The sequence below is a fragment of the Vombatus ursinus genome, unplaced genomic scaffold (genome assembly GCF_900497805.2).
Source record: "Vombatus ursinus unplaced genomic scaffold, bare-nosed wombat genome assembly UNPS02014874.1, whole genome shotgun sequence".
Lineage (NCBI taxonomy): Eukaryota > Metazoa > Chordata > Mammalia > Diprotodontia > Vombatidae > Vombatus > Vombatus ursinus.
The window spans coordinates 34982-62133 of NW_020954652.1; the positions used below are offsets into that span (position 1 = coordinate 34982).

At 41.7% G+C, this 27152-nt stretch overlaps 1 protein-coding gene across 1 annotated transcript in view; it reads right to left on the reverse strand.

Moving 5' to 3' along the window:
- Window positions 1-278: 278 nt before the first annotated feature.
- The window catches only part of CRADD (CASP2 and RIPK1 domain containing adaptor with death domain), a 215190-nt gene continuing 188316 nt past the window's right edge, over window positions 279-27152 (reverse strand). Inside the window, exon 3 of the mRNA XM_027842542.1 lies at window positions 279-1418. Coding sequence (XP_027698343.1) covers window positions 1117-1418 — 302 coding nt within the window. The 3' untranslated portion in view covers window positions 279-1116. The remainder of the gene's footprint in view (window positions 1419-27152) is intronic.

Sequence of the window (27152 nt, forward strand, 5' to 3'; positions counted from 1 at the left end):
ACAAATTAACCCTTAGCCCCAAAATGCCCAGGAGTTTTGCAAACCGGACTGTTGTCTTTTTTTTTGAGTGTAGTGAAAAATACTTTCAATGGAAAAAACTAATTAGAACTTACTGTTCTGGAGGATAATCGCAGGGAAAAATCTGGCACTGGCAGAGAGGGGAGAAATTAATGCCCTCTACGTTAATGCTATTATAATAGCATTAATGGAGGTTTGCAAAGCACTCTACAAATATTATCTCATTTAATCCTTATGGCAACCCTGGGGAGTAGATACTATTATTTTACAGATGAGGAAGCTGAGGCAGGTGAGGCTGAGAAAGGTAAGGTGATCTGCCCAAGGTCACACAGCTTAGCTGGCACATAAGAGGCATCTAATATATATCTGTTGATTGAATAAATGCTATCTATTCCACTTGACTGGATCTGTGATTTTTTTGAGTGTAGGAACTCTTTTCTACCAATGTAGACCAGTACCTCTTCTACAATTTATAATCTTAGAGAATTCTTGGAGAAATTGATAGATTTTAGTGATTTGCCCAAGGTCACACAGACAGTAGACGGCAGGACGTGAACCCAGGTCTTCCTGACTCCAAAGCCATCATTTTATTCCCTACACCACACAGTCTCTCTTGAAGCCTCATTAGCGAGGGTAATTTTGCATCCTTAACCTACTCAGTCTAAGGAGTAGAAAATAAAAATAAATAATGACCTCTGGGGGAGGACTTGTTATGCAAGTCATTTTTTTATTGATGAAAGTAACACTTATTAATGGTAATATTATGATTATAAAGGATCACAGTTCCGTTCTCAGCCAATTTAAAGAGCATGTCTGGAATATAGAGCATCTATATTTGTTGCAAGAATATGGAATTAAAAAAAAAACCCAGTGATTTCTCAATGAGTCAAAAATCAATCGCCGCCTCATGCAATTTTTTTTAAAAAAAAAAATGAATATTTCAGCAAATAGCTAAGATCCCTTAAGAGGTTTGGTCTTAAAAGTAAGCTGTCATCCCATTTCATCTACAGATAACTAGGAAAAGGAAATGCATTGACACCTGCCTTGCAGAAAAGTCTAAGGGTTCAGCACACTGGATTCTCTGTGACGAAGAGGTGTTTATTCTAACATGTGCTGGAGCACGGAGGGGTCGACGTCCACGGCCACCAGCCCCTTCTGTAAGCTCTGGATAGTCGCCTGGCTCCCGTTCTTCTGCCTCCACTGGACGAAGGCCTCCACGATCTGCGACTGCACGTTGTAGGGGTGGTTGGCCTTGCAGCGGTAGATGTCCCTCTGGGACAGACCCAGGGATAGCACGACAGGCTCCCACTCGGGGCCCAGCCTCCTGGCCAGCTGATTGAGCTGCCGGTCAGAGGGTGAGCTCTTCAGAATGTGGGCGGGAAGCGGAGATGCCTGGGCACCTGGAACAGAAAAGTGAAAAGATGGACAGTGTCAGGGAGAAAAGATGTCCCATCAGGCAACCAGAGCCCAGGAATGTAATTTTCACCCATTTACTGACAGGTTATTTCTTTGTCAATTTAGTGAGGAATCTTTTGGTTTCTGCCTCTATGACATTTCTCCTATCTGATCCCTTCTTTCCATTCACACAACCATTACCCATTTCCAGGTCTTCTCTACCTGTCACCTGGAGAACTGGAATAGACTAATTCATCAGGGAAGCCAAGAGGTGCCACAGTGCACAGAGTACCAGGCCTGAACTCAGAAAGACTCGAGTTCAAATCCCGCCTCAGACACTTACCAGCTATGTGATCCTGGGCAAGTCACTTCACTCTCTTTGCCTCAGTTTCCTCATCTGTCAAATGAGCTAGAGAAAGAAACGGCAAACCACTCCAGTATACTTGCCAAGAAAACCCCAATGGAGATACAAAGAGTTTGACATGACTGAAAATAACTGATCAACAACAACAAACTAATCAGTCTCCCTAATTCTAGCCTCTCCCCCCTCCAATCCATCCTCCATTCAGCTGCCAAAGTGTTATTCCAAAAGTACAAGGCTGACTCAGTCATTCTCCTACTCAGTAAACTCCAGTGACTCCTTGTCACCTCCAGGGTCAAATACAAACTTTTCATTGGGTATTTAGAGCCCTTTCTACCCTTCCAGCCTTACTGTATATTTCTCCCATTCACACACAGCATGGTCCTTTCACACCAGCCTTCTTACTGTTCCTCATCCACGGTGCTCCATCTTGGATCTCTGACTTTTCACAAGCAGTACCCCATGCCTTCTTCACCTCCACCTCAGAGAATCCTTACTTTCCTTCAAGTCTCAGTTTAAGCGTCACCTTTTAAATGAGGCCTTTCTTGATCTTTCCTGATTCCCTCCCCACCTTGCAGGGGTTTCCCCTCCAAATCTCCTGGTATCTACTTAGTATATGCAGCTAAGTTTCCATTAGAACTAGTGAACAAGTGACTGCGTTATTTGAATTTGTGTGATCTGAGGTTTTAATTACATGTAAAACAGAGTAGTATGTTCCAGCCTAATGGAAATTTGTAGGGTAAATTTGGATAATACAACCATTTAATGAGATTCACTGTTTATGCTAATCAGGACCTAGTTGTAAGGGGTGTCCCAAAGGTTTTAGTGTGGCACAAAGATTTTTTTGGAGGGGATGCCCTCTACATCCATGTTACCTCCTCTGGCTAGATTATAAGATCCCCAGGGTCACGGACTGCTTCTCTTTTGTCTTAAAATCTCTGCACCTAGCAAAGTACTTGGAAAACAGTTGGGGCTTAATACACATTTGTTGACTGACTAATAAATGTTCTTGCTTCCTAGGTGATCACGGGTGACCGACAAGCGGTCACACCGCAGCTCTTTCAGTATCCCAGGTTAGAATTCATTTGAGTCGGGAGACTGCTCTCTTCCCACTTCCTCATTTATCTTAGGTTTTTGAGCCTCTGAATTTGGAGTTGGTGCAGTTGGGTTCAAATCTAGGTTCTAACACACTTAGGAGTTGAGTAATAAGGGCAAGCCACTTTCTTTCTCTGAACCTCAGTTTTCCCATCTGCAAAATGGGCACGATCATCCTCACAGTACTTTGCATTAGGACTTGAAGAGTCCTGGCAGCCCAGTATAAATGCAAGCTGCTGATTTGACTCGATGGTGTGCCATGTTTGAGCAAGCTGATCAGCTCAGATATCTACCAGCTTCTCCATCGGACAAATTAACCCTTAGCCCCAAAATGCCCAGGAGTTTTGCAAACTGGGCTGTTGTCTTTGGCTGTCAGGCTGAATGTCTGGAAATAAAAGAAAAACACTTTCAATGGGAAAAACTAATTAGAACTTACTGTTCTGGAGGATAATCGCAGGGAACAATCTGGCACTGGCAGAGAGGGGAGAAGTTAAACTAAGAGGTCTTGCTGAATCTGATTTCCCCCACGTCTACATTGGGAGACCACTATGATAGTCATCGAAATGGCAAATGATGGGATTAGCAGGCCAGGGAAGGACAACAAGGTCTCAGCCCAGTTCAGAGCACAGTGGGAAGCCGTGGGGAGGGAGGGCATGTGGTCCACACTACAGACCATCTTCTTCTCCCTCTGCCCCACAGCCAACCAGTTCTCAAGTCTGTTCAACTCTACCCCCACAAAATCTCGCACATCCATTCTCTGCTCCATCCTCTGCTGGCTTTTAAAGTCTTTATAAGCTGGATCCTTCCTCCCTGCCCAGTCTTCTTACACCGTGCTCCCCTCCATGTACTGTGTGATCCAGTGACAGTGATTTTCTTGTTCTTTCACACCTCTCTCTCTCTGTCTCTCTGTCTCTGTCTCTCTGTGTTTCTCTCTCTCTTTCCCTCCAAACTTCCTTCAGATCTCAGCTAAAATCCTACCTTCTATGCGAAGTCTTTCCTGATCTCCCATGAATGCTAGTGTCTTCCTCTCAGATAATTTACAAATCATCTTCTCCTCACCTTGGTTGCACATAATCATTTGCATGTTGTCTCCCCATTAGGCTGTGAATTCCTTGAGAGCAGGGCATGTAAGTTTTTATTTAATTTTTTTCTTATCTCCAGCATTTCACACAGTGTCTGGCATACAATAGGTGCTTAATAAGTGCTTACTGACTTGCCTTGTTCAGGCTTTCATCATCTCTTACCTGAACTATTAGAATTAGCCTCCTAATTGGTCTTCCCATCTGCCAGCCTCTCTCCCTCTCCAATCCGCCCTCCACAAAGCTACCAGAATGATACTCCTAAAGGACAAGTCTGACCGTGTCACTCTTCTCCCAAGTAAGCCTCCATGGCTCCCTACTGCTCCTGGGGAAAATTACCAAGTCCTCTGCTTAGCATTTACAGACTTCACAATCGAACTTTAGCCTCACTTTCCAGACTGATTTCAAATGACTTGTCTTCATGCACTCTCTGATCCAGCCAAACTGGCCTGTGTGATACCTCCCTTTATGCAGGTGTGTGCTGAAGGCAGCTCAGATGAGCTGTTAAATTTTCTGTGTGAGCATCTGCACCTCAGAAAGGAGCAAACTTTGCAAAGCAGGGCTGGAGAGATTGTTTTATTGATTGTCGAGACTTAAGACAGTGATGGAAGAAGTATTAATGGTGCAGATTAAACTTTAAAATGTGTGGAAGGGACTTTTTTTTTGAGAATCAGTTGTTAAATATTTACCAGCACACTGCAGCTTTTATATATAAATATACATACACATACGTGCATATATGTATAGGTGTGTATGCAATCTCCCACCTCCATGCCTTTGTAAGACTGCCACTCATGTCTGATATATTTATAGACACATATGTATGTGTGTATAGAGTATACATAACCTATATCACAGTATATACTACATGCCATGTGTATATATACACGTGTGTACACACGTGTATATATACACATGTGTACACACACATATATACATGTTTGTATGTGTATATGCAATCTCCCATCTCCATGCCATTACAAAGCTGTACCCCATGTCTGTCATTTTCTCCCACTTCACTTCCTCCTCTTGGAATCACTAGCTCCTTTCCAAGTTCAGCTCAAGTACCAAATGCCAGAACTTCTGACAACCCCTTCCCCTTCCCCAGATGTCAGCATCATTTCCCAACTAACCAACAGAATATGACTTCAAATTTATTTTGCATGTTACAGCGTTAGTGTGTGTGTTTGCTTATCTACGCACACATTGTTCCCCGCGAGAGGCTTCTTGAGGACAGAGACTCTTTCACTTCGATCCTTGCTGCCTTAGAACCTAGCGCAGGGCCTGACACATAGTAGGTATTTAAGAAATGCTAGCTGGATCACATTGAATTAAACCCCTGGCTACCAGATTTTTCTCCTCTTTAAAACAATATACATTATTTGCTTGTGATTTTACAGTTTCCCCTGAGACCCGGGAAAGACCTTAGCTTAAAAAGACCACAGCCTCCCATTGCATCTGGGGCCATCTTCAGTCGTCTTGACCTAAATCTGACCACTGGACCCAGATGGCGCTGGGAGAGAAAGTGATGCTAATGACTTTGTATAGCCCTCCCTCACTTAAATCTAATTCACTTGTAAGTCAAGATATCACTTTCCTGATGTCATGGTCCTCTTCGAGAACAAAGGACAAACAACAACAACAATAGTTTCATCCCAGCTGGTCTCTTGGGGAAGGGCTGGGGCTGGGGTTTCTGGTGAGGGGTGTTGCTTTGCTTTTTGGTCCAAAATGGAAACCAAAGAAACGGCTTTTGGCCATTTACTGAAGTCTCTTTTCCTGTAATGAGCAGCCACCTGGATTTTCTGCATATCAAATATCTCCAGCAGGGGTGAGAGCCCTTCTAAAGTGGATTTTTACAAGTCACTAGGTTGTGCATTTCCTATCCATCCCCCTACTTCTAATGCAGCTGCATCAGTCTGTCATTAAACTGAAATATTTTCATTCAGATGATTTACTATGCAAGAGAATCCATTCATTTGTGCCCCCTCTGCACCCTCTTCTAGACTTGCTGTTCTCAGGAACCGCAGATGGTCTCAGTTTACTTAGTTCTTAAGGGAACTGCAGGATAAGATTGGGGAGTTAATCGTGAAGGATAAAAACAAGGAAATTTCCTGTTATGACAAGATATGATAATGACCCAGCTACAAAGGGGCCAAAGGCTGGGCTGCCGTCTTCCTCTTCTCAGCTGGGTCACAATGAATGCTTCCCTACCCACCCACTCTTGCATCAAAGTCAACAGATTCATTTTAACAACTATGTGTCTGTCACACACTGTGCTAGTGAATGAGGAGACGACAATGAAATAACACACTGTCCCTGCCCTGAAGGTTCTTAAAAATTAATGGACGGACAGGGAATCTTTAAGTGTAGTGTGTGTATGGGGGTGGAGGGGTACACATGAGGAGATACTGTATGTATAGACATGTATACATTGTACACAGACACGATACTTTCTTAATTCATGGGAGAAGGAAATGGCAAACCCTTCCAGTATCTTTGCCAAGAAAACCTCAAATGGGGTCACAAAGAGTCGAACACAATTGAAATGACCGAACACACGTGTGCACATGTATGTGTACATATATACATACACATGTATACAGACATATAGGTACACGTGTACATGTATATCATATCTTCCCCCGCTACATTATTTCCCGTCCCTCTATTATATATAAACACACATAACATACATGTATATATGTAAATACATGTGTTTTTATGCATACGTAGGTATGTCACTAGTAGAGGGAATTCCTGGATGAGGAAGCTGTCTACTAATGCAGGTCAGTACCTACTCCGTAATGTGTAGTCTTAGAGAGTTATGTACATATCTCAGAGGTGGGACCTGAACCCAGGTCTTTCTGGCTGGTTTTTTCTTCACTACGCTATGTATAATTATTGATGATGATGATGATGCCTGTTGAACTGGAGCCAAGGAAAGTAAGAAGCATAGGTGAGGGGGTGCAAAGACCCAGAGCTGTGAAGAGGAGGATGCTGTTGGAGACACGACAAGTGGACTTGGGGCTGGAACACAGAATGCGTGCAGAGGAGCACGCATAGAAAGGCCTAAAGGGGAGGAAAGGCTCAGGAGGCAGAGGACTCTAAATGCCAAACAATGGAGTTTCTACGTGATCCTATAAGCAAGAGGAAGCCATGGGAGCTTACTGAGCAGAGAGGTGACACAGTCAGATCCATGCTTTTAAAAAAAGTGCCATGGAAGCTAAGTGGAGGATAGATTGGACCAGGGAAAGATGAGGCTAGAAGACCAGTTAGTCGGTCATTTGAGGGGTAACGAAGGCCTAAAGTCTATTAGTATTATTATATTAATGTGCACATACGATCAGGTTCTGTGATTTCATCAGTGAGGAAAACTCCTTCCACCAAGACACAAAGTTAGCGTCAAAGGCAGGATTTGAACTCAGGTCTTCTTGGCTCCAAGCCAGCTCTCTATATACTTTGCTATGTTGCCTTTATAGAAAGAAAAACAGCTAGACAAATATGTAGGTAAATGGATGTAGATGAACATAATGAGATATGGACAAATAGATGGCTAGGGCTCTAGGGAGAAAGAAAAGATCTATAGACATCATGGACAAAGTATTGGGCTTGGAGTTAGGAAAATGTGGGTTTGAGCTGTGTGACTCTGAGCAACTCACTATGCCTCTCTGAGCCTCAGTCTCTTCCTCTGTAAAACGAGGCCGTCGGATTTGATCTCCTCTGAGGTCCCTCCTAGCACTCTATCTATAACCCTATGAGGAGTTAAATCGCATTGTGGTAGAGAGATGTCCCTCACTGAGAAGTCTCTATTCCATTCTCCATCAATATGTGATTTCACATAGATGGGAAAGCCAGAGAGAGAGAGAGAGAGAGAGAGAGAGAGAGATGGAAAGGCAGATGGATAGACACCTGGAAAGATGGATAGATGAATGGACAGAGAAAGACAGATGGATAGATATAGACAGATGGATAGACAGACAGAGAGATGGATGTATGGAAGGATGAATGGATGGACAAACACATGCATAGATGAATAAATGGATGGATGAATGGATAGGTGGAGATAGATTAGATTGTCTGGACCTGTGTTTTTACTGGTGTAGGGAACATTAAGAAAGCAAACTTTCTCAACCAATGTCGGTCATCGCTTGTATCAGACAGAACTTGAACCTGGGTCATCCTGGCTCTGAGACTGGTTCTCTCTCAACTATGTCACCTATGCTTATTGATGATATTGCTCGTCGTTACTATTCCAATCCTGTAGCTAAATCTGTGTAAGGATCTCCCACTGTGGAAACTCCCTTCACCAATAAGTAGGGCAGCTCACTTCCAATTGCCTGAGTGTACTGACAGGTTTGGTGGCTTGCCTACCCTCACAGAGCCAGAATGTGTCAGAAGCAGACTAGAACCCTGGTCAACCTAACTCAAAGGCAGTCTACTCTCCCTTACGCCATGTTATTCCTCATAATATATCATGTCAGTATATTAATGACCATAAAGAAGAAACAGCTTTCATCATTTGTAGGAAGAACAGAGCTATTCAACACTTAGACCACTGGGTGGCAAAGAGAGATAAACATATTGCACCCTTCTACCTGTGAGGATAAAGGGATTAAGGGAGAGGAGAATATTGTACCCAGGAACCATTGCATGCTATTTTGTAATTGCAACTGGCATTCAGAATTTGTGCCTCTGCCACTTAATGTGACTTGACAGGTTTCAGAAGGCATGACCATTTTTGCCTGAATTGGTTTTTAGTAGAACATTCACCTTTCTATTCTTTCTCACGGGTTTTTGGCTCCCGGTAAGCAGAAAGGAAAAGCAAATATTGCATCTTTTCTATGGCATCTTGGCACAAGTGCTGATCTCCGTCAGTATTTCAGCACCCAGGTGAACCCGCCCCTCTCCAAAGAGTGGGTGGCCCCATCTGAGTCCACTGATGCTGCCTGGGAGGCCAGAAGATCTGGGCAAAAAACAAGGACCAAAAATGTGATGAAATAAGGAGGTGTGGAGTGAGAAATGCAAACTTCTCAAATTGCGGAAGACAAAACTTCAGGGTAAACAGAGTTTATTTGGTTTAAGCACTATATAATTGAAAGAGGCTATTTAGAAACAAAACCAAAAAAAGGATGTGTGTGGGGGGGGGGGGTGGGCAGGGTGGAGAATGGGAGAATGGAGAGCTAAAATATTCCTGAGGACTTTGAGCTTTACTCTTTGTCCAAAGTAAGCCTCAGTAAAAGGCAACAAATTCCTAGTGTTAATGAAATAGGTCCATTAACAGCTTTTGTGCTTTAAAATACACACACACACACACACACACACACACACACATACTCACATACTCATATACATATCTATATTTACATGTACATATCTCACACTCATCCATACACTCACACCCCTTCACATATATACACACACTTACACCTCCCCCCACATACCCTCCAATATCCACACACACACACACACACACACACACACACACACACACTTACACACCCATTGCACAGTGTCATAGGAAAGGTTATTAAAGATCTTTCTGGATAAAAGGAACAATAAAAATACGCAGATTTTTTTCTTCTTTTTTCTCAAAACAGTAAAATGAACAACTGCGGCCAACCTCGCCCCCAAATTGTTTCTGAAATCCTTGCATGCTCTTTGTCAGGTGCCTTTAAAAGTGAGATTCAAATTATAAATGCCTAAAACCTATCATAAGCCCCCAAACCAAGTGAAAGAGTCAATTTTCCTGACTCTTTCCAGAGTGTTCTCCATTGGTCAGTGATTCTCTGCTCTGCTCTTGTCTCCTGGACAGTTAAGTAAAGTTACAAAATCACATAGAGGTTTGAGAAGCTTCAGGTTACAGATCATAAATTAGAAACTAACAAGTCTGACAGGTTTAACTGTTTTCTCGAAGAGTCCTTACTAATCCTTCCCCGAAGCAGGATAAAAATCTCCAATAATAAAGGTTTAAAGAGGAACCACTCCCTAGGAAACACAGGCATATTTATTAGAGTTCATCTGGGTTTGGTCCCTCAGGTGATGAGAAGAGCAAACTGGCAAAGGGTAAAAGTCATGTAAGGTAGCCAAAATAAATGCTTCAGATCATACTGTCCCCATGCTTTACAAAAAAAAAAATAAATAAATACAAAGTCAACGGCTGGTAAACATCAGAGAAATTGTCTACACATCCTGCAGACAATTCCTTGTTGTTCCCTTCCTCTTTAACCCTTGTGATCTGACTTCTTTCCCTATCACGTGAACAAAATGTGCTCTCTCAATACGAACTGGTGTCTTCAAATCGTGTTCTTTCCTCCATTCTCATTCTCATTGACTTCTTGCCTCTGACACCACTTACTCCTTGAAACCCTCTCTTGGTTCTTCCTTTGGCTTCCAGGACACTGTTTATCCTCCTCTCACCCCTTAACTATTGGAATTTCTCAAGTTTCAGTCTTTCACTCCCCTCTTCTCCATTCTCTAGTCTCTTTGTATGTTTCCATTAGAATGTAAGGTGTCCTTGAGAGAATGGACTATTTGGCTTCTATCTTTGTGACTCACATATAGGAGGCACTTACTAAAAGCTTGTTGATGGGACTGATGGACTCCCTTCCTCAGGGAACTCATCCGTCTTGTGGTTTTAAGAATTACTTCCACGTGAATGGTTTCCATGTTTATATTCCCAATCCTGATCTCTCTTCTGAGTCCCTTTATCTTCAACAGCTTGACTGGTCATTTCTACATGAGTGTGCACTGCACACTGAAGATATTCAAAATAAAATATATTACCTTCTCCTCAGTTAAGCCCTTCTCCTCCCAACTTTCTTGACTTTTTCCATAGAAAAATTCTCCAAGGCTCACAACTTTGGAGACTTCTTTCATTCATTTTTTTCTCTCATCTAATATGTATGGTCACTAAGTCTTGCTTCTTCTCCATTTAAAACATCTCTCATAATGGTCTCAGATTCTCCATTACCAACTCCCTAGCTGAGTTCTGCTCATTTCACACCTAGATTTGGGGAATGACACACTCCAAGCTGGCCTCTGTCATGCCCCGCACCTTTACTTCCAACATCCAAATCCATGTCATTCAAGTAATTCATATTGTCCCAAGTAATTCAGCAACTTCCTCACTCTCTTCCTCTCCTCCCCAACTCTTGCCCTTAAACTAGGGGACCTCAACATTCTTTAATAATTCATCATCCAGATCACATCCCTTAACTGTGGGTGTTCCCCAAGATTCTATTCGAGGCCCCTTTCTCTTCTCTCTCTCTATTCTCTACCTTGGTGACTTGATCAATTCCCATGGATTTAATGATCCTCTCTATGACCTTCTTCTACACTCCCAGATCTGTATACTCAGCCCCAGCCCCTGAGCTTCAATCCCACTTCACCAATTGTTGATTTGAGATTTCAAATGGGATGTCCCAGAGACATTTCAAACTCAACATGTCTAGAATGGAACTCATCATCTTTCGGCCTTAAACCCACCTTTATTTTTTTTAAACTTCTCTATTTCTGTTGAAGGCACCACAAAACTATAGTGCAGTAAAGAGATCACTGGGTCTGGGGTCAGAAAGACCTGAATTCAAATATGGCTTCGTGTACTTACTAGCTGTATGAACTTTGGCAAGTCACTTAACTTCCCATATATCTCAGTTTCCTCAGCTGTAAAAATGGAGATATATAGTACCTGCCTCATAGGGTATCTACCTCACATTGTGCTAAGTGATGGGAATAAAAATATGAAAAAAAAGGAAGACAATCCCTCAAACTTAAAATGGTTGCTATAAGGCATTCATCTCACCATGTTCATTTCTGAATTTATATATATAGTGTTGCATGAGCCAGAGTAATGCAATCAGAGAAGCCAAGATGAAGGTAAAAGCCTTCTTCCCTAGTGAAGATGACAACAGATAAAAGAAGAGGAGAAAATGATTTCATGACCTTACACTTAAGATCATAGGATCATAGATTCTGAACTAGAATAAAGGTCATCTTATCTAATCTCCTCAATTTACAGGCATGGCACTGAGACCCAGAGGGTAAGGGGCTTGTCCAAGGCCACAGAGATGGTAAGTAGCAGAGCTGGGATTTGAAACCAGGCCCTTTGACTCCAAATTTAGCATGCTTCCCACTGCATCACAGTATACGATGCCACACCTTGCACAGTGAACACTAAATAAATATTGGAATTGGTTAGGGATTTCTCTCAAATGTTGTACTTTTAATCTCTGGATTTCTAGTTTACATATGTGATATGGATGTAGGGGAAAGTGAATCAATGGGTGTCCCAGCCATTAAGCATCCATGCTTTTTTGCCTACTACAATACCCCCAGATGGAGGCTGGGTGAGCCTGCTTCTGTCCATGTGTAATGGAGGATCCTGCTTTTCATGTAAGTGCCTGCACAGGTGTTCTATTATTGTTTCCTGCTGCTGAGCTAGAACTAGCCGTGAATACAAAAGGCTCAAATAATTGTTCCATACTTTTTTTTCCTGTTGGTGATCAAGGCAAGAACTACTGCAAGCCTCCAGGTGGAAAGAAAAAAAAAGAGTCTTACTCTGCCCAACCAGGGCCAATTTATAGCTGTGAGCTATTTTGGGCTGTTTTTTCTGTCTCTATTATGTCTATTTTCCCCTGATTTTAGGTGACAGAGTATTGGAGATGGAATAAGCTAGCTATGATCCTGTGAGCTGGGAAAGGGTAGAAGAGCCACCAGGGAGAGCTCCAGAAACTCCAGTCCACACCAGAGATTACTGGTAGACAAACTCAATGAAGAGTACAGCTTTAAGGAACAATCTGCTTGAGCCAGCTCAGCAGAGGATGGACAATGAGATGCTATTTCCTGTGGTAAGGGAGTAACTCATCCGGCATCAATACCACATTCAGAAACGAATACGGTGAAGTGAGTGCTTTGGGCAACCACTGTGAGTTCGAGTACGCTCTCCTCAAGGATGTTCATGGGTATAAATGACTGAGTGAATCAGTGACAGAGGAGAGATACTGACTGGCACTAGTGACAGATATTGAAAGGAACACACCAGATTGGGAACTTAAGCTGATAGCATTATAAAGACACCCCCAACCACATATGATGGACAGCTAGAACCCTAAGGGGCAAAGCCAACCACTCTCAGGGACCTGACATGCTCACTTGTGAAAAAATTGGGACAAATACAGCGTGAGTATATCGAAGCTATATAAATATCACAATATTCCATCAAAGTTCTTTAGGTGTTCTTATCCATTATAAAAGCACTTCTTTCCAATTTCCACATTCCATACATTCTAGCTATACTTAACTGGCAATGCTCACAAAGAAGAAGGCACAGAGTTAATGAATTAATTTAAATTAACTTGAATATTCTGTAGCTATTTAATTAAGAAGATGTTTACTGAGGCTACAGCTGACAGGGTGCTTTCTGTATGAGTGGATCAATCCCCTAAGGAAGAACTTTTGCAATACTGCATGTGACAAGTTCAGATCTTCTCATTCATGGTAGTTGGATCTTCCAATTTGCTCTTTACTGACACCATCCTTCCTTCCTTCCTTCCTTCCTTCCTTCCTTCCTTCCTTCCTTCCTTCCTTCCTTCCTTCCTTCCTTTCTATTTGAGCATCGCATAACCTGAAGATTGATCTAGAAGGCAGTCTAGGGCCTTCAACTGGGAACCAAGTAGAAGCCCACTCTAGGAGAACCAATAATCTGGCATATGATCCAGAAACAAAGTGAACTTAGAGATGAAGAGAAACATTCTAAAAACAGAGTGAACGTTACACATCTCGAATATTCAGAATAAGAAGGGAATGCTCAGAGTCAAAGTGAGATAATATATGGTAATGTTGTAATTCTAGTTAAGATAGAATATTTCTACTGATGACCTCTCAGCAAAAGGAAAAAAAAATAACTAAGAGGCACAAAGATATAAAAAGAAACAATCTCATTTAGACCTTCAGGGCCCATTGATTGTATAAATTACTATGTAAAACACCCATCATACCAGTTTTCTTCACTCAGTCTCACTGTTTTAGATACAAGCAACTTGTCCCTATTACCTACTCTTATTCCTTCATCCTATCGATTCCATGGTATCCTTAGGAATCCTCACTCCATTCTCCATAAACTTGAGTATTCTGTAGCTATTTAATTAAGAAGATATTTACCAAGGTTACATCCACCACCATTTCTAATACTCCATCCACCTCCTTGCTTCAACAGAAACCTGGCTTTCTGCTCTGGACACAATTTCTCTCAAAACTCTTTGGATAGAAGGACATTCCTCTGACTCCTTCTGATTCAAAGGACCAGGAGGAAAGGTAGGCATTTCCTCTTTAAATAACCTCTTCCTTCTTGCAAAGTCTATGCAAATCTATTCATACTATTGTAAGGTATCCAAATCCAAAGGACATGGACAATTATATTTATTGAAAGAAAGAGAAACATGAACAATCCTAAGCAAACCCATGAGAAAGCAGCCTCTAAGAGAAAAATACTTGGGGAGAAACAGAGTTCTGAGAGGACCTGAGAGAAAGCAGACCTTAGAGCTATTTATGAAGGCAAAGATGGCAGAAGTGTTTTGTTTTCCTGTAGTTAATTTCAGACTGATAGTTAGAAAACCCTAATAATTTTATGAATAACATAATTTTATTAACTTTATAATAATATATAACACATTACAAATATTTTATATAATATAAAATTATATATTCTATAATTATATAACAGTTATATAAAAATGATATATTTTAATGATGTATAATATAAAATACATAATAAACAATAAAGTTTATTATCTGAATAATATTAATTAACTTTATTAATAATATAAATTTTGGTGGCTGTGGGAAAAGTATTTATTGCCTACTTGTGGCTTACGTGACAAAGATGTGAACTTTGATTTTTCGCCCTAAGAGGCAGGTCATTTTATAAAAGGAGACATCTTTTATAGAGTCAGTGACCAACAAGGCAGAGACAAAACCTGAGAAGATGAAACATTCAGAGCAGAGGAGAAAGACCTGAGACTGCCCCCTGCTGTTTAAAGGGAGCCAAGTCCAGCTGAGCAGAGACATGGAAAAGCAACTTAAGTGAAAGCTAAGAGTTTAGAGCCTGCACTGGCCCTCTCCACCCTCTGCTGTGTTCACTGGGGGAACACAAGTTTTGCAACTGCTGAGAGATGATTGGAGGAATGGAGGAAGAAGTGTCTTCTGCAGCTGAACAGAGCTACTTCGAGAAAGAAGAAGCTTGTCTTTCTCGCTTTTCCCTACCACCTGGGCTTGAGAGAGGGGAAATTCATTAGGATTTTGTTTATTTTGCTCTTTACTGACACCTATAACTTGGGAGGGAAAAACCCATCAGAGCTTAGCTAAGAGGGAAGACTTGCATACCTCTGATGATCCCGGGCTTAGGTAGGGATAGGGGGAGAGGTAGGGGAAGAAGACTACTTTTGCTTTAAAAAAAAAAAAAGTATATTATCTCAGTGTCCAACCATGTTATGGTTTGAGTAGAGCAGACAAAACAGAAGAGGCCCTGCCCAACACATGACTTTGGTGCAGATTACTCCCTAAGGAGACCAAGAGCATCACAGGCTATAGTCCAGAGTCATGAGCGGTCCTAGGCACATGAGTTTTCCTATTCATATGCCTTCCCAATAGGTTTGTGCAAGTTGGTTCTCACTCTTCTCTATGAATGCTATGGGAGAGTATAACCCAGGTTTCTGGGTAGATGGTTATATGAAGACTACTACTGTTTTATATGATTAAGAGTTTATGGTGCCATCTCTACTGATTTGTATAAATGGAAAATATACCAGTGGGGGCTCAGGAGCTGTAACTGTGACTAGTAGAAATATAGCTTCCTTATATGACCTCAGAGTCACCCAAGGATTATGAAAGTGAATTGGAGCAGTATGTTCCTTACCTAGGAACCTTTCTCTCCCTGCCACTTGCCAAAATGAATACAAGTTGGGGTGAGCAAATCATTCCAGAAATGAAACATTCCTGTTGACTGCTTCTACCTAACCTGCCCCAAATCATTCTGTTTTGATAATCTACTGACTTTCCAATCATTCTTTGAGTCTCCTCAATGAAATTAACAACTAGGCCAAAGTTGTTTCCTTTTTTTTTAATCCCTAACACCTTAGCATAGTACTTGACAGACATTTAAAAAATGCTTGATGATTAATTTACTGACTCCTCGCCATCCCATCAACTGCCATCATTCTTAAGGACTTCTGTGCTCAAAATGATAACCCTCTAACACACAATTCTCCTACCGTCTCACCTCCAACAACCTTCTCCTGCACCTCATTTCAGCTACATAGCAAGATGACCAAATCTTGGATTGTACCACCTCCAAGATGCGAAGCTTGACGATTACATATTCCGACCACAACCTCCTTTTCTTCCACTTTTCCTGCTTGCTCAATCACACTAAACCTTCTAAGGAGGCCCTTATCATGACTTTCCAGTGCCCTGAACCTTCCCCACTCTTCCCATCTATCTCTTTCACTATCTCCTTCACTCCCTCCCCAAAGCAGCCTTGATCTAATGATCTGTGATAGTAATGATTTACTAATTATAGCCTTAGAACGTCTCAACATCTAGACCTTCAACTCTGGAAAAATCTCACCATCAAATCTTTTTACTCCTCCTGGCTGCTGAGTGTTACTGGAGAAGTCATGAAATCGAACCAATTTCATCCATTACAATTTATATATGCGCAACCTCAGCTAGTCCATTACTACTTTAGAGCAATCCTACTTTTGACCTGACAATATCTTATCAATCAATTGCCCTGTGACTCCATTCACCACTCCTTTATTCTCTGAGACCAAAATTTTCTAGAAGGGCAAACTGAAGCCGTTCCAGGGCTCTCTGGCAAGCAGATAGAGACCCAAGTCTCCAGGAAGCTTTTTCTTCCTATTCTTTGGTTCTGAGCCATCTCCAGTTGTCCTGATCTATATTTTGCCACTAGACCAAGATGGCTCTGGGGAGAAAGTGAGGCTGGTGACTTTGCACAACTCTTCCTCACTTAAATCCAATTCATGTGCAAGTCATGGCATCACCTTCCTGATGCCATGGTCCTCTTTGAGAACGAAGGACAAACAACAACAGACCAAAACACACCTTCCCAGCCCCCACTCCTCCATATGTTTTGTCTTCTTGTATAAGAATGTAAGCTCCTGGAGGAATGGTGCAGTAGGCCTTTTTGTATTTGGATCTCCAGAGTTTCCCAGTGCTTAGCAGAAGACCTAGCACACATTAAATGCCTAATAAATGCTTCTCCCCCCTGCCTTCCTTCCCTTTCCTTTCTTCCTTCCTCCTTCCCTCCTTCCTTTCTTTCCTCCTTCCCTTCTTCCTTTCTTCCTTCTCTCCCTCCCTTCTTTCCTTCCTTCCATCCTTCCTTCCTTCCTCCCTCCCTCCTTTCTTTCCTCCTTCCCTTCTTCCTTCTCTCCCTCCCTTCTTCCTTCCTTCCTTCCATCCTTCCTTCCTTCCTCCCTCCCTCCTTTCTTTGCTCCTTCCCTTCTTCCTTTCTTCCTTCTCTCCCTCCCTTCTTCCTTCCTTCCTTCCTTCCTTCCTTCCTTCCTTCCTTCCTTCCTTCCTTCCTTCCTTCCTTCCTTCCCCAACATGATAATAACTCCTCTGGAAACTTTGGCAGGGCCACTGACTGTCCTTGCATTTAATCTTAGAGCAAACAATTTAGTAATGAGAATCAAAGTTGATTTTTTTTTCACGTTACTCCTTTTTTCATAGCTGCCCTGGGTGTCTCATGGGGGTAACCATGTTTAGGAGTCCTTTAGTCCTTCAGCTTCTTAGAAGAGATCTATATCTAGCATGCCTTGCCTTAGTTAATCCTTTCCTATCTGGTTTCAGTCTTAGGCTTGGCACATTTATAGTGGCTGTTTGATTGAAAGATAACTGTCTCCAGGAGAGAAATTCCAAGAAATGAAGGCATTTGTTGTGGTGAGCTAAAAAACCACTAGGTAGACCGGTTGGCCAGTGGTCTAATTTCACAGGATCTCAGCCTGCATGAGGTAAAGAACATTGGAAATGGAATCAGCAGGCCTGGGATCAAGGCCAGACTCTGCTACTTAACCAGTTGTGTGACCATTAGACACTTACTTCACAGAATTTGGGACTTGGGAGCCTCTCTCCCAGTAATCAATCAATAAACATTTATTAAGTGCCTACTATGTTCCAGGCCAACAGTCATCTAGCCCAACCCACAACAAAACATAATCCTAGGGGCAGCTTGGTGGCACAGTGGATAGAGCACTGGCCCTAAAGTCATGAGGACCTGAGTTCAAATTTGGCCTCAGACCAAACACTTGACACTCACTAGCTGTGTGACCCTGGGCAAGTCACTTAACCCCAGTTGCCTTAAAAAAAAAAAAGAAGAAGAAACAAACAAACAAAAAAGACCAGAATCCTATCTACAACATACCTGACAAGAGGTCATCCAAGTCTTTGCTTAAAGATCTCCAAATCGAGGAAACCTACCACCTCTAATCCCGAGGGAATTTTTTCCCCTGACATTCAGCCTAAATTACAGCTTCCACTCATTGTTCCTAGGTCCTACCCTCTGGGGCCAAAGAGCACAAATCTAATCCACTTCTCTTGTAATAGCATTCATACCTAGCCTTTGTGGACTTCAGTTTCCTTATTTGTAAAATGAAGAAAAAAAGAATATTACAAACTGCCTACCTCATGGGATGAAGTAAGGTAATAACGGTAAAAGGGCTTTGTCATCATAAGAATGAAACTAAAATAAATGCCATTATTCTTATTAAAATGTGGGCAATGGTGAAGATTATGGTGATTATGATTATCATATGACTCTGGTAACAATGCTGAGGGTCCCCCGTGGCTCAGCCCATTCAGGGCAGATTCTCATAAAGTTTGGTAAGAGTAGGTAATCTAGGTGGACAATGATTAATCCATTTATTTCTGAAAGTTAAAAAAAAACAAATTTAAAAACTCCTGAGTCTGGAAGGGTTGGAGTTTTGTCTAATTGAAGGCAAAATAACAGTTGGTTGCTACAAAAGAGGGAAAATAGGTATTCACTCCTTCATCTGGCTCCCACCCTTAGAAGGTGAGTGTCAGCAGCCTATTCCAGTAACTCCTTTTCCTATCAGGCACCTTCTGCTCTACCCTTATAGACTGGGTCTTTATAAACTTGTGTGGAAGAAAGGCACAGACAAATGCAGCCCCTTCCCCCCATTCCCCTCCCTTACCTACCTGCTCCTTTCACTCTTCAGTGCGGATGGACTTGCTTTTCACCTAAGGGTAGGAAGGGATCTTGATGCAGCTTTAACCTTCTCTTTGGGATTTTAATACAAAATATTTTTAAAGCAATTATCAATAAGATTCTCATTGACCGCAGGAGCCCAAGTTTTGATAAAATCCTGGCAATTTTGTCTGAAGGTTTAAATCTCTATGACTTTGCCTGTCTCTCATCCTTTGCCAGCCATACTGTGCCACTCCTGCCCCACTCCCTGTTCACCAGTAATGATGCATTTAAACAAGAGGAGTTAGGATCAACCCTATGTTTCTTTAAGTCAGCCAGGAAACAGGAAACAGGAAGAAAAAAATTAAATTAAAACAGGAAGAGAAATGCAAATAAACTTTCAGAATAGAAAAACTTAGGGATAAACACGCCTGGACAGGTAGCGGTGGGAATGGAAGGAAGGTGAGATAGAGCCAGTCTCTGTCCTTTATCAGCTTCCCCAGAGAGACAAGTTTCACAAGCATTAATCCAGCCTAGCCACATCCCTCCTTGGGGTCCTGGCTGGAGAAGACGCTGCACCAGCCAACTGCCCAAAACCCACTCTTCCAAAACCTCTTTCTTTCTCCAACTCTCCCATCTGTGGCTCTCATCCAATCTCCTGATTTACATCCCGAACTGCAAGCAAAACTGAAAGCTAAACTGCTCACACAGTTCCAAATTCCCCACCCAGACTGCTTTGTACAACACTTCCATTTCCCTTCTTTTCACAAAGGTCAGACCACTTGCTCTTCATTTCCTGGCGTGCAGTGTCTCCAGTTCGGAGAGATACCCAGGGTTATACTCCACGGTGTGCTGGTAAATGTTTAACAACTGAGTTATGCTCTGAGGTGTGCTGGTAAATGTTTAACAACTGACTCACCAGGAAAAAAAAAAAAATATATATATATACCCATGACACACTTTTAAGTTTAATCTGTACTATTAACATTTTTTCCATCATTTTCTTGTCTAGACAATTAACCAAACAATAAATTGAGCCCTGCTTACTGGTATTTGTGGTACTAATTTCCCTTTTTTTTTTTTTTGCTAGGCAATAGGGTTAAGTGACTTGCCCAGGTCACACAACTAGTAAGTGTTATGTGTCTGAGGCAGAATTTGAACTCAGGTCCTCCTGACTCTAGCGCTAGTGCTCTATCCACTGCGCCACCTAGCTGCCCCCTGTGGTACTAATTTCCAAGGTGTAAATTAATGCTTACACTGAAAATTTAACAATAGGCTTTTCAGCCCATTTGAATTGGCTCCTGCATATCCACAGACACTATATATATAAAGTATCTATTAGGATGTAGCCAGAAAAACATAACAAACAACCTTGACTTAACTGGGAATGCCAATAATTACAAAGGCTCAGAATAATAAGTTAAATAATGAGTCCAAAGGTAAACTTCCAGTAATAAAGAATAAAGAAGTCCTAATGTCTCCAGGACAGCCAGGGGGCAATATGGAAACTGGAGAACCTCCAAAGGGCTTTCAGGCATACCACTTCTAAGGAGCCAAAGCAAAGTTCTAAAAGTCTGAATCAACTGTCTAGGTCCCCAGGGAAAATGGGGCTCAACCTAGGGATGGGTTGACTTCTTAGCAACCCTGAATTCTTTCCTTGCTGGAAGGAGTGGGGTGCATCAACCCCAAGAAAGGGCTATAAACCTGCAATGACTATAGACAGAGATGGGGCTAACCAGCAGAGAAAGTACTATTGACTATCTATAGGTTTCAGTACAAATCCTTTCCATATTTTATGCTCTATATAACAGGCTCTACATTCTATGCCTTGTTAGCTCAGTGTTTTCAGGTGAGCTGAATATTCCAAGCCAAGAGCTTAGAAATAAGCCAAATTCAATCACTCCCAGGGGAACCCTGGGAAGGGGCCTGAGCCAAAGAGATAATTATTGAGAAGCCTATTAGAGAGAAGGCCCCCTAATCTGAACCATGTCCAACTGCTTGTTCAGAGTATTCAGAAACCCACATATTATTCATTGAATAAATTTATGTTGCTTATTCTTAATTTTAAATGATATACTTCTTCCTCTAGAGGAAACAAAATCACTAAATTAAGCTGCTTGTGTTTGGCCAACAACTGGTTTCCTTCTGTGGGTTGCTGGTGCATTTGTGAATAAAGTTCCCTACTCATGCTTTAGCATCACAGTAAACATTTCTACAGGGCCTACTATGTGCCAGGCACTACACTAAGTACTTTACAAATATCTCATCTGATCCTCACAGTAACCCTAGAAGGTAGATGCTATTATTATCTTCATTTTACAGATGAGGAAACTGAGGCAAACAGAAGAAGTTAAGACTTGTCTAGGGTCACACAGCCAGGGTCTGATGCCATATTTGAACTCAAGTCTTCCTGACTGCTGGCCCAGTGCCCTGTCCACTGTATTACCTATCTACTCAAAGCATCTGTCTAAAGATTTTTACAACACTGATTCCTTCCCTCAAGTTAACCACAAAGCAAATAAAATTTAGTCACGGATTCCCACCATATAAAAGAGTATGGGTTCTGGGATAGTGGGTAAGATTACAGGAATGGGGGAGTATTCAATGAGGGGGCAAGATGGGGGATGAGCACCATGCTGAGATTGGTACACAGGGGTCTCTAAGTGTAAGCAAATACAGCAGACGGCTGAATCAACACCCTGCTCCTGGCCTGGTGGAAATATGACCTATTCCTACACCTGACATTCTTGTTGCTGGGTAGGGGGATCTCACTGCTTCTTAGAGAAGGGGTCTGGCTCCACTCTATGCTCCACGGGAAGGGAGGGGTTTTCAGAGACACAACCAATACTATATGGTTACATGATGCAATATTGTGTCATTAAAAGGTCAATGCAGGAAAAAACCCCACAATTTTACAACAAATTATAAAATTTAAGATACATATTTTTTTTTAAATATTTTACATTTTTTTGAAATGACATAATTAAAAAAAAAACATTAAAAGGTTAAAGAAAGTAGATTTCCAGGAGGGCACTGAGTTATTTTTTTAAAAAAAAGGGGACAGTAGGCCAAATAGGTTTGGGAACTTCTGTTCTGCTAGAAGGGAAACAACATATACACAGATAAAGGGATACAAAGTTAAGGATGGGAATAGGATCTGTGATTTCATGAATATTGGGAACTTCTGGATGAAGAAACTCCCTCTAGTTTTTTCACTTTCTCTAAAACTTACCCCTTTTAGAGAGTTGCTTGGGGTACTGAGAGGGTAAGTGACTTGCTCAGAGTCACACTGTCAAAGTACATCCAGAGAGAACTAGAAACCAGGTGTTCCTGGCTCCAAGGTTGTCTTTCTATCGGTTATGCCACAGATGCCTTCACAAATACAAAGTTAATACAAATTAATTTACGGCAGGGTTACATGGAAAGCCTGAAGAACTGAGAAAATTAGCTCACGTAGGAGGTGGCCCCAGGGCTAAATCTTGAAGGGAGCTAGGGATTCCAAGAGGTGGAGATGAGGAAGGAAGGCATTCCAGGGCAAAGTTGTGGAATCAGGAAATGGAGTGTTGTGTGCAAGGGACACAAACAGGCCAGTGCAGCTAGATTGTAGAGTTTGTAGAGGGCAGTAAAGTTTTAAGAAGACTAGAAAAGTAGAAAGGGACCAGGTTGTGAGGACCCTAAATGCCAGGCAAGCTTTTGTATTTGATCCTGGAGGTAATGTGGAGTCACTGAGTTTACTGAGAAGGGAAAGGTTACATTGGCAGATCTATGCAACTGAGGATGGACTGGGGTAGGGAAAGGCTTGATGCAGGGAGATCAGCTATAAGACTATTGTTACAGTCCAGGCTTGAAAAGGGGAAATACCTGGGAGTTGTTGTGTAGGTAAAAACAGTCAGAACTAAGAACAAATTGAATGCATGGGGTGAATGTATCAGGGATGACCAGGTCAAGGATGACAACGAGATTGTGAGCCTGGGTAACTAGGAAGATGGTGCTTACCTCAATAATAATAATAATAATTTTATTTTCTTAAAAATAAAAGTTAATAACAAAAATAACAACAGGCAAGTTGGGAAGAGGAAAGGGCTTGGGGAAGGGGAAATAATCAGTTGTGTTTTGGACATGTTGAGTTTGATTTGTCTATAGGAAATTCAGTTCAAAGTGTCCAAAACAGAGCTGGTGATTCAGGACGGGTGCTCAAAAGAGAGGATAGGGCTGGATATACAAACCTGGGATTAATCTGCATAGAGATGAACCAGTAGAACTTGATGAGATTCCCCAAGTGAAACAGCACAGAGGGAAAAAAGAACAGGGCCCCCGAATAGAACTTCTGGGGACACTCATGGTTAATGGATGTGACCTGGATAATGCTCCAGCAAAGAAGTCTAACAAAGAGCAACCAGACAAGAAAGCGTAGAACCAGGAGAAAGCATTTCAGGAAAACCAAGAAAGAATGGAGTGTCAAGGAGAAGAAGGTGACTGACAGTGTCAAAGGCCATAGAGAGGTCAAGAAGAATGTGGATTAAGAAAAAGGTCAACGACTTTACATGTAATTGGAAAAAAATGAAATACTATTAAGTGCAAAAAAGAAAAACAAAGAAAAAGGTTGTTAGATCTGACAATTAAAAGATCATTGGTAACTTTGGAAAGAGCAGATCCAGTTGAATAATGAAGATGGAAACCAAACTGGATTGAAGTCAGAAGAAAGCGAGAAGAGCTGATATGGAGCCAGCAAATGTGGATGACTGGAGAAGGGAATGAAAGATACAGAATAATAGCTAATGGGAATGGTTTAATCAAGGGAGAGTATTGTGGGGATTTTTAAGCATGGGGAAAATACAAAGATGTTTGTAGACAGCAGAGAAGGAGCCATTTGATGGTGAGAAATTGAAGATTAGAGAGTGTAGATGAGAATGCAAATAATCTGCTAGAGAAGTGCATGTATAGAAGTTTGCTTCGGCAAGGAGAAAGTCCTTTTTATGTGAGAGAAGAAAAAAGGAAGAGATAGTGCTGGAAAATGTTTGAGCGACATGAGAGGAGAAGAGGGAGCTTTGAGGCAATGACTTTAATTTTTTTTTTTTTTAGTGAAGTATGAGGTGAGTTCCTCAGCTCATGTGTGGGGTGACGGTGCTGTTAAAGGACTGAGGAGGAATTTTTTTTTAAATGTTTGTTTTCATTGCTGAGGTGAATAGAACAGCAGTTTGCTTAGGGAAGCATAACAGGATTGCCTTGCTGCAGGGAGGGCCCAGTGGAGATTACGTAACAAACCTGAAATGAACCCAAACAGTCTGGTTTTGTGATTTCTTCCAGTTTGGTTCAGTGGCATATGACTTGGGGCAAAGGAAGCAGAGAGTGAGAGCATTCCAATATTGAGATCTGGCAAGACCATCTGATCCATCACAAGACAAAGGAGCAAAGACTCAATTGAAGAGGATAGCGTAGAGCTGAATTGTTTCACCAAGGGGTCCAGATAGGGAAGAGAGGAATTTGTAGCTAAAGAACTTATTAAGTACGCTTACTGTGTATCAAGCACATAATGAGGGATACAAAAACTAAAATATTTTTACTTTAGTAAGAACAATCTTTGTCCTTAGGGAATTTGTACTCCAATGGGGGAGACCCCATATAATGAGAAGCGGTGGCCAGGGAGGGATAATTTAGCTTGGAAATTTATAGGGATGACAAACCACTCCTAAGAGGAAGCAGACTGACAAATCCTTTCTGGATGCAGGGGCAGTGTCAATTTGATTATGGTCCCTGAACTGGAATGGGAGGAGATGGAGGATACTCATTCCCCTGCAAGGCAGTTGATCAGAAGGTGGCAAAGGAATAAAGTGTAACATGGCCAGAGAAGCTGGTTTAATACAGTGGACCACACACCAGGCAATCACCAATCACGATCTTAGGGATGGGGCAAGGGGAGGCCGTGAAAGGGAGAGCAGAGCTTGAAGGGTTAAATACTTCAGAGCACAGCCTCTGGTTGGGGCAGCAAGGTAACTAGTGAGATCTGGTCCAACCCCCTCATTTAACAAATCAGGAAACTGAGGCCCAGAAAGGTTAAATGACTTGTCTAGTCAAATATAAGGATGGCTAGGGGGAAAGAGAAGGGAATGATATATATATATATATATATACACACACACACACACACACATATATATACATACATATGTATACACACATACATACATATATACACATACACATACATATATATGCATATATATGGAAATTAAGGTGACAGAACCAAAAGATATAAATGAAAAAAATTTGAATATTATGTGAGATGTAGCTAGACCATACCTTACTGGGGAAATGATGGTTATATACCCAGCTTTTACAATTTAATCGTCATTGAACAGGTCTCTCTCTTTTTAAAATCAACAGCATGTCTGAAATCTCAGTGACAGAACTTCATTTGGGTGGGTTTTTATTGACACACTCCCCCAAATAGAGCACTGTATTCCCAAACCCAGAAATGCCCCCAGAGGTCTCTATAATAGATGCCACTTTGAAAAATGGAAATGAGTTAAGGCATTTAAAACCCAGGATAAATCAGAGTCAAATGCTGATGCCTGCCATCCCTCAGTGGAATGTTTCCAGGGGCTGCAGCCCTTTAAAATAATATCACGTGTTTCAGCTCCAGCTTCAGCTGTTTCTCCCTTGTAACAACAAAACGGACAGAGCCAGCTATTAAAGCCTGGGGTTTCCCCCCCCCCTTTTTGTTATATAATGCAGCTGATCTTGAATATGCTTCCCTGTGGGATTTAACCCGAGTTTCACAGCGGTCTAGTTTATTTAGCACTGATGAGTTTACTCATTCCTTATTAAAGAGTTCTTTCCATGAAATTGGCTGCCTTCTTGGCCTTGGCTGGAGTGGGAAGGACATCTGAATTTTAAAAATCTGTGAAACAGATGGGCCTCCTTTACAGAGCCTACCTTTGCCTTCTCAAGCTTGTTTTGGAGGCAAGTGTCAAATAAAAAACGAATAAAATACCTATAAGATACTTTCGGAGTTTCTGGTTTTTCTGAATGTAAAATTCCTGAGGGCAGGGACTACTCACTTCGTTTTAGTCTGTACAGCCCCAGCCCCCAGCAGAGTGCCTGGCGCAGCAGCAAATGCTTGAATTGAACTTCTACTTACTTTCCTCCTTCGTGTGTCTTCCATACATAATATATAATACAATGGGTACTTACTGAGTGGAAAGGATAGAGTCGCCTGTCACCTCTGTTCCTTTAGGAGAAATCAGGAAGTGGTTGCATGAAAGAGATGGGGATTTGAAGATGAGCCCTTTCTCCCCTCCTGGACTGAAAGAAGAGGCAGGTTCTTTTGAACCCTACACAGGGCTTCTTAACCTACGGAACGTAAAGTTTTTTTTTTTCTTTCAATATTGAGATCACTAGATTTCAATATAACTGGTTTCTTTTGTAATCCTCCATACTGTATGCATGTAAAAACATGATCTTGAGAAGGGGCCCCTGGGCTTCACCAGGAACTGCTAAGGGTACCCTGATACCAAAATGGTGAAGAGCCCTATATCTATAGCCTAGGCTCTGCTTTGAGGATTATTAATCTGCCAGGAAGAAGCTGGGATTTGAGCTGCAAAGAACCTACTCACTTTAACAAACAGTTATCAACAGTTATTTGGAAACCTCCTATGTCCGAGGCATTATATCAGGCACTAGAGAGACAATGATTCTTGCCTTCAAGGAGCGTATACCTTACAGGAAGAAGGAAGGATTTATTAAGCACCTACTATGTGCTAGGCACTGTGCTAAGCACTTTATAATTAAGCTCTCATTTGATCCTTACAACAATCCTGGCAGGCAGTTGCTATTATTATCTCCATTTTATAGATGAGGAAACTGAGGCAAACAGAGGTTAAATGACTTGTCCTGAGCCACATAGCTAGTGTATGTCTGAAGCTAGATTTAAACTCAGATCTTCCTGACTCCAGAATCAGCACTCTGTCCACTAAGCCACCTA